General features: G+C 46.7%; 2 gene segments (V, D, J or C); both read left to right on the forward strand.

The window, feature by feature from the left end:
* Window positions 1-2,018: 2,018 nt before the first annotated feature.
* Window positions 2,019-2,523, forward strand: LOC112617978. The segment is given in 2 exon segments: window positions 2,019-2,095; window positions 2,183-2,523. Coding segments are annotated over 2 exon segments (390 nt in total).
* A 4,154-nt stretch (window positions 2,524-6,677) lies between these two features.
* On the forward strand, window positions 6,678-7,183 carry LOC112617977 (the record flags this gene model as incomplete). The annotated part of the segment is given in 2 exon segments: window positions 6,678-6,734; window positions 6,857-7,183. Coding segments are annotated over 2 exon segments (373 nt in total), but the record flags the coding sequence as incomplete, so codon positions are not given.
* Between the last annotated feature and the right edge of the window lie 1,378 nt (window positions 7,184-8,561).

The raw sequence follows: 8,561 nt of genomic DNA on the forward strand, positions 1-8,561 counted from the left end.
TTGAGGGTGATTGATTTCCAGCCATCTCCCAGGAAAACAGCTGCATGGTTTGCATTAACTTTGGACTGTGCTGCAAGTGTCTTCCAAAGGATCTCACTTACTCCTCTATGAGTGACATGGGCTGGGATGCTGTGGTAGAGCACACTCCTGCTGACGTCTTGTATCTCCTGGAGACAGAAGTGGATGGGAGGCACAGTCCTCCATGGGAACCCTGAATAGGTCCCTCCTTCTTTTCAAATATGGACTTTCTGGGGAATGATACTGAATGGCTTCTGTTGCTGTTCTTTTTGAACTGTCTCAGATGTTTTCTCAAAGATGCTATGGAACATAGTGTATCCATTTAACAAGTTAAAAGGCTGAATGAGACTAGGAGAGATGCCCTGCTCATCATCATTCTCCTTCCACTTCCAGTGACTGCTCTTATTTTGTGTGCCATAAGCTAACAGCTACTGAATCCAAGACCTCGTAATCCCTCTGTAAAACTGGTGCCGTGCTGCATACTTTGCCACCTGGGACTTTTTAATCTTACTTCATTTTCTAAGGAGTGAATTGTCTTGTCCAAATAACTAACATATTTAAAGACATTTCCTTCTGTGGGCACTGATTCCCTGCTATACGTTTTCCAAGGAAGTGGTGAGCCTGTTTCTGAGAACACCTGAAATCAGTGGCTGTCCCTTCCAAACCAATCAAAAAGTGATTGCCTTTTCGTGTGGGTTTGGTTTTGTTATTGATTTTAAAACATACCTTTGAACACTGACATCTCTGAAACTACTAGACCTCTAGAAGTGTAATTGTGAAAGAAGCTTGCTTGCAGCTTTGACAAAATGAGAAACTCTTCCCAAATAAACCTTGTTTTGAAGTTAAAAAAAGAATAATGTGAGATTGGAACCTGGGAGGTCTGAAGATTCCCAAGAGCACTCTCAGTTCTGAAGCTGATTGTAAGAGAAGGGCTCCCAACAGCCCTTCGCTTCTTATGATTCCCTAGAAGGACTCAAATAACTCACTGAAAACTGTGACATTCATTAATATAATGTTTCCACAGCAAAATAACACAGATTAAAATAACTCAAGGGAAGAGGCACATGGGCAGAGTTCAGGAGAATTCCAAGCACAAGCATCCAGTTTTCCTCTCCCAGTGGAGTAACAGGCAATGTTGCATTCTGCTGGCAACAATGTGTGATTCTATGTAGGAAGCATTGCCGGCCAGCAAAGCTCACCCAGGCTTGGTGTCCAGAGGACTTTTGAGTGATGGAGTGGGTGAGAGTGGGGTTGTTATGTCGACCTTGATGATCATCCTCATGACTCCCTTGAGTTTCCACTGAATTGACAATGAAACTCCAACCTTCCATCTTTGGTCATTTTCTTTTTAAAAATTCTCTAAAGTAAATTATTTAAAATATTCTCACTTAAACCAGCTGTTCATTTAATATAATGCTCAACACGAATAGTTTCAAAAAGTCAGTTATGTCATTAAAACAATTGTTTAGTCATTCAAACCATTCAGATAACAACACCACGTAGCACTAAAATCGAACTAGTCACAGGGGCAGGATTTCAGCAACAGCAAGAGAAAGTAGAACAAATAGGAATGAGCAAACAATAGACAAGTAATGGGTGTGAATTGACCTGGAAAATATTGTGGCGATGTCCAAAGATAAATCAATAGTTATTTGTTATACAAGGGAAAGACAATGCATTCTCAGTCCAGGAAAGCCACCAGGGGGCGGTCGGGGTCTTTTGGATTGTAGGAGGCTCAAGAGAGTCAAACTGAATGAACCCTGCACAGTTGCTCACTGACTCATGTAAATGTGAGAGCAGCTGCTTCCTCCCACAGGGCAAATCCACAGCACACAGCCACTCTGGGCTGGCCCCTTATAGGGTAGCTGCTCTCAGGGCTGTGGACCTAGGTGGTGATAAAGGCAGTAAAGATTTGCATACAGCAGCACACAACACACCCCGTCCAAGCAGAGAGCTCAATAGGAGATAAAGAGCCATCAGAATCCAGCCCCAGCTCTGGAGCCAGGGATCCCTTCCAATACCAGCACCATGGCCTGGACTCTGCTCCTCCTCCAGTTCCTCCTCACTTGCTGCCCAGGTTAAGAGAGATTTCAAATACCAGCCTTTGGAGGGATCCCTTTTTCTCCATTCTAATTTCTAACATGTGTCTGTTTTTCTGTTTCAGGGTCCAATTCTCAGGCTGTAGTGACTCAGGAGCCCTCAATGACTGTGTCCCCAGGAGGGACAGTCACTCTCACCTGTGCTTCCAGCACTGGAGCAGTCACCAGTGGTAACTATCCAAACTGGTTCCAGCAGAAACCTGGACAAGCCCCCAGGACACTGATTTACAATACAAACAGCAAATACTCCTGGACCCCTGCCCGGTTCTCAGGCTCCCTCGCTGGGGGCAAAGCTGCCCTGACACTGTCCGGTGCACAGCCCGAGGACGAGGCTGAGTATTACTGCTCGCTGTACTATAGTGGTGCTCAGCACAGTGACAGACTCATAAGAGGAACCAAGACATAAACCTCCCTAGGCCCTTGTGATGTGGAGATCACATGATCAGACATACCAGCTCTCAAAGCAGCTTACATGTGGACCAGTCATAGGGGAAGGGAAAGGTATGAATTGATTCCTATTTCTGCTTCAGCCCTGAAGTGCAGGAAATGTGAGAATGATTTGGGAGCTACTGGATCCAGAAAAAAAAAAAAAGGAAAGTTATTTGTTTTCTATTCCAAAAGGAACACTAACAGCTAGATCAGATCTAAAGGTTGAGCCTAAATATATTTCTTCCAGAAAGAAGCTTCTTCAAAGTATGGGCTTTCTGAGCTAAGAGCAAAGACAAGAAACTATTCTTTTTGTATATTACTCAAGTTTGTTTTATTGCGTTACTTTCAAAGAAATACATGCCTATTATATAAAATAAGAATATTAAAAACTGCCAAGTTCACTGCAAAGCTATCTCATCGCAAACAATCAACATAAGTACATTACTTCATTTGGAAGCATTCTTTCATTATTGTTCTCGATATTTCCACAGAGGTGATCAAACCTTGTGCTTTTTTTTTTTTTTTTCTGATTTTACACATCTTTTAAGCTTAATGTGAGTAATGTTCCATTCTTCAAAAGGATAAAATATTTGCATCATTTGTAATTATTAAAAATTTTTTATTATACTTTAAGTTCCAGGGTACATGTGCACAATGTGCAGGTTTGTTAATTTTATTTTGATTTGAGTACCAATCAAAAAATACAGTTATATAGGAAATTCCAATTGTTAGATTTTCAGACAAAGATGTGATATTGTGTTATTATTAAAACATGCCTGGTTATTTCTGTAGATTTAGTGCAGTTAGGGAAAATGCCTGCAATTTTCCATGCAAAGCCTAGAGTACACTATGCCTGACTTCACAACACACAACCTAGAGAAACAAGGGTTTCCAGCTCATGTTTGCTGGAGCATAATAGATTCGGTACCAGGAACAATTTATATGCAAAACTATTTCAATGTCTTCATGCATGTGTTGGAACAGTACATCTCAAATTTTATTGTGCATACAAATTATCGGGGGATCTTACAAAATACAGTTTCTGATTGAATGAGTATGAATTGTTGATGGAGTCTCTGCATTTCCAAAATGTGCCTGCCACAGAAAATCCACATATATGTTTCAATAGTAACAAGTCCAGCCAGGAGCAGAGGCTCACGTGTGTAATCCTAGCACTTTGGGAGGCTGAGGCAGGAAGATTACTTGAGGCCAGGAGTTTGAGACCAGCCAAGGTCAACAGAGCAAGATCTTTTCTCTACGGTTGTATTTTTTTAACATGAAAAAGGAATTAGCTGGGTATTGTGCTATAGGCTTGTAGTCCTACATACTAAGGAGGCTGAGGCAGGAGAAGAGCTTTAGCCCAGGAGTTAAAAGCTCCAGTGAGTCATGATCATGACACTGCACTCCAGCCTGGGTGGCAGAGTGAAATCTTGTCTCTAGTAATAATAATAATAATAAGTCCATAAGAACAGTATAAAATAAAGAGAACCCTTGGCAGACAAGAGCTTAAGGAAAATCTCTGACAGGGAATGAATGAGGTTGGATGATAGAAGCACCCATACTCCATGGAGGGAGATGACCAGGGAGGACAGCGGCAAAGCTGGGAGAGGCTCCCCTTTCTTTACAAACAGAAACAAAAGCAAACAAACAACAAAGCTGACCTCCCCTCTGGCTCCCGTCCAACATTCTTACTGGCTTCTCTTCCGTTCTTTTCTATAGTGTGACCCATCCTTACGCTCCCCCTTCCACATCTCTGATTCCTGAATTCCCTTCTTGGGTCTCTCTCCTGTTCCTACCACCACTTCTCCCCTCTGACTTCCTGAGCTAATTATCAAGGGTTTTATAACAGAAAACTCATTGCATTTTTCTAGATCTGTCCTTGACAGTTGACACTCATATTTTTATTCTCTTTCTTGAACTTCTCTGATACTCTTAGTTTTGAAGAAGCCTGAAGTTTTGGCTGATTCTCTTTCTTCACCTCAGCCGGTTCCTCCTCCTTCTCCTTCCTGGGCTTCTCGGTATTTCCAATGAATCCAGTGAACCACACAAATATGCTAATCAATTCTCCCCAACGCCCACCACTCTGTCTTATGTGCTGATCTAGCGAGGAATTAAATAGGAAGAGAGACCCTTGGGTTTCTGTGCAGCCTGGGAAGTGAGTTCACGGCTAGACTCAGCTGGGACACCAGACACCTGCTGCCTGTTGATGGTTAGTGGTCCTGGGGTCCTGCAGCAGCTGTGTCCTCCCAGGGTGCCTTGAGAGTCACTGACCACGCTCTCCTACCTCCCACTCACCTCTCCTCAAGGAGGACAACCAGACTCAGCATCCTGTACTGAGGAGTACAGCCAGAGATCAGCATAGATTTGCATTCAGTCCTTTCCTCTAAAAGATGCCACAGAAGAAGGGCTGTTCTGCCTAATCTGTGTGGCTCAGGAAGCAGAGCTCTAGAGACATCTCTACCATGAAGTAGACCCCTCCTCCTCTCCCTCCTCAGTCTCTGCACAGGTGGCTAGGGACAGAAGGCAGGGACTGGCACTGGGAGGACCAGGGCTCTGCCTTGCTCCCCTGGCTCATGGAACCACCTCCCACATCCTATGTCTCTCTCCTGACTCTCAGGGCCCTGGGCAGTCAGGGCTCACTTGGTAGCCTGCACAGTCTGTCTGTGATGAAACCAGTCACCATCTCCTGGAAGCAGCAGCAAAAAGGTTCTTGGAATTGTGTCCTGGTACCAACAATGACAAGAAAGGGCCTCCAAACCTCTGGTTTATAGAAGCACATATCTGCCTGCAGGGATCCAAGATGGATGCTCGGGCTACCAGTTTGGCAAGGAGGCCTTCCCAAGCATCTCTGAGCTTCAGGCTGAGGACAACACTGATCTCAACTGTTGGCTTCAGACAGACCCCTGGAGGCACTGTTTGTGCTGCAGTCTGGGGGAGTGAGACAGGAACATGTCAGGTCTCCTAGGAGTATAACCTAACTGCAGCACCACATACAACCAGGACAGCAGGGCTGTTTACCATTTGTGTGCGTGTTTGCTGGTGCTGCTGCTAACCAGGGACCAGGGCTCACATTAGGGACAGTGATCTAGAGAATGCTGCTTTGTTTTCTCAGGGCCAGACTTCAGAGAGAGCCCTTAGCCACAGCATTGTCAGACTGCCTCAGAAGAATCAGAAAGTCCTTGATTTCTGGAACAGGCTGCCCTGGGAACAGAGTCATGATAGGCCAGGGCAAGCAGGGACAGAATCCAGCTGAGTCTGTCTCAGGCACATGCACTAATAAAGATCTCTGTTTTTCCCTATTGTTTATTGATCACCTACTATGTATGAAACAGTTGTAAAGAAAACTTTTGCTGAATTACTGCCTTTAACATATTTTGGGTCCTTTATTTTTCCTGCAAAATTTTCATTATTCACTGTCTTTTTGAACAGCCCCTAGCTGCCCTTCCACCTGACTCCACAGCTAACCCATTTTCCATGATGCCCACTCTGATGGCACATGTGGGTAAATAGATTTTCCTAAAATGCTCTTTTGGGGTGCTGACACCTTTAAAAGTTGTATATGTACAGGTCTACACATCCCACAGACCAAGACTGCTTCTGGGAGTGAGAAATCACAGTAATAATGAATAGGATGAGAGAAGCAATATCTAGGAATCAGACCATGCGTATGTGAATACAGACAGTGACTAGAGAGCTGCAGAGACCAGCGGGGTTCTGAGGTCTCTGAGCCATGGGAAAGTGAGTGTCCTGGTACCAACATCGGATGTTGTGTGGCTGCCCTGTGGTTCCTACACGGCTGCTCAGTAAGGACCATTCAATCAAAGAAATCCAGGCCTGGGAGCTGGGCCCTGATGGGCACTTGGCGGCTGTGTCCCCTCTGGCCTGGCAGAGTTCCCTGAGCAGGGTCCTGTGTATGGTCTCAACAGGTGCTTCCTCCCAGGGCCTTGCAAAACGAAAAGCAAACCTTCCTCCTGCTCAGTCTGCAGAGTGAGCTGAGCTGCATCCCCAGGGCTCAGGGAGGGGCTGGGCAGTCCCTGGGTGGAAACACATTTGCATGAGCAGCCCCTCCTCTGCAGAGGGTGGGAAGAAAAGGAGGCCTGGGGCAGCCCAGTCCCACTGCGGGGAAAGAGGCTGTGTCCACCATGGCCTGGACTCCTCTCCTCCTCCTGCTCCTCTCTCACTGCACAGGTACGAAAAGACCTCAGAGACAAGGGCCAGCACCCAGCCTGATTGTGACTCTTCTGGCAAAGATCCCTGATCAACTTGACCCTGGTTTCTGCCTTAGCACCCATGAATGTCTGTGTTTGCAGGTTCCCTCTCCCAGCCTGTGCTGACTCAGCCGGCCTCCCTCTCAGCATCTCCTGGAGCATCAGCCAGTCTCACATGCACCTTCAGCGGTGGCATCAATGTTGCTGGCTACTACATATACTGGTACCAGCAGAAGCCAGGGAGTCCTCCCCGGTATCTTCTGTGGTACAAATCAGACTCAGATAAGGGCCAGGGCTCTGGAGTCCCCAGCCGCTTCTCTGGATCCAAAGATGCTTCGGCCAACACAGGGATTTTACGCATCTCTGGCCTCCAGTCTGAGGATGAGGCTGACTATTATTGTGCCATTGGGCACAGCAGCGGTCCTCACAGTGACACACACAGATGGGGAAGTGGGACAAAATCTCACCCTGCTCTGGGTCTTGCTCTGTAACAATTTTTAAATTGTAAAATAACCGGCCTAGGCACAAACTACATTTGGATGTACTTTCTAGATGTTAAAGGCTCTTCTGTCAATTTCCCATCCATTTCTCTGATGTCTCAGTAAAACAAAAACAGATCAAAAGGAAACCACCTGATGACCCTGAAGCGTTGGCTGCTTGTCCATGTGTGCTAACATCAGTGCCTGTGGAGCTGGACTTTTTTCTTGAAAGAAGCAACATGAGGCTTTCCAAGCTCACATCATGCTCAGAGCCTGGGGACATGGTAGCAGGTGAACAGTGCCCTGCAGCATGGTCTCTGCTCTTCCAGCGTACAAGCAGAGACCTCCCCTTCCATCCCCAGTAGTCTGTTCTCAGGGCTGTCTGAGGCTCACTGTGTCCCAGGAACAAGGCACTCAAATATGAAATGCTGCCTGAGGACACAGGTCAGGGAGGAATTCCAGATACAGAGCTGACCTGGCTCAGTCCTGGAAACCTGCATTTCAGCGGAAATGTCAGGAGATGTGGTTAGGTCTGAGGGTAACTGCAGACCTGAGGCCAGTAAAGCTCTGTGTAGGACGTGAGAGAGTCAAGGGGAGGCTTCACCATGGCTGAGACAAGGCTGAGGCTGCTCCTTGGCCATGGGGGAAGTAGGTCCCAGGGATGTGACTTTCCTGCAGCTCATCCCACTCAGGACCACGGGAACTGCTGAGGGTGGGTTTCCTGATCCCTCAGGGCCTGACTGTGTTCTCTTCTCCTCTCTTACACCATTGCAGCTTCTCGCTGAGTCAGGGTCTAGTGGTGAGTCTGTGGAATATCCCGGTACAGAAACTGCCCAATCTTTGCTTCAAGTGACTCCTCCCTGGGAAACTCTTGAGGAGGCCCCCATCACAAGGTCTCCTTGTTCTGCATGGGGAGCAGCTGAAACATTGGCATTCTCATGGAAATGGCTACAGAGGCCTCCCAGAGACAGCCCCTAAGTTTATGACCTCGGACAGCAGTGATGGTGATTCAGGGGTCCCAGCCTGATTCTCCTGCTCTGGGTTTATTCACACAGCCTCCTCGACCACCTCTGGGCTCCAGCCTGAGGACCCGTCTGGTTATCAGTGTCACACAGCTGCACCCTGACTTCATGTTACCAAGGGCTCCTGTTCCATGGAGAAGTGAGAGAGGATCCGCCCCACTCATCCTCTCTGCCCATCCCTCCTTTATCCCTGCCTGTGACCAACACCAGTTCATGCCAAGGCTTCTGCTGTCGGTTATATTAGTGAAAGCGGAGCAAGAGTTCAGTGACAATAACTCCTTTTCTTACTGGTCTTCCCAGTGGACA

This window comes from Theropithecus gelada, unplaced genomic scaffold, assembly GCF_003255815.1.
Source record: "Theropithecus gelada isolate Dixy unplaced genomic scaffold, Tgel_1.0 HiC_scaffold_723, whole genome shotgun sequence".
NCBI classification, from domain to species: domain Eukaryota; kingdom Metazoa; phylum Chordata; class Mammalia; order Primates; family Cercopithecidae; genus Theropithecus; species Theropithecus gelada.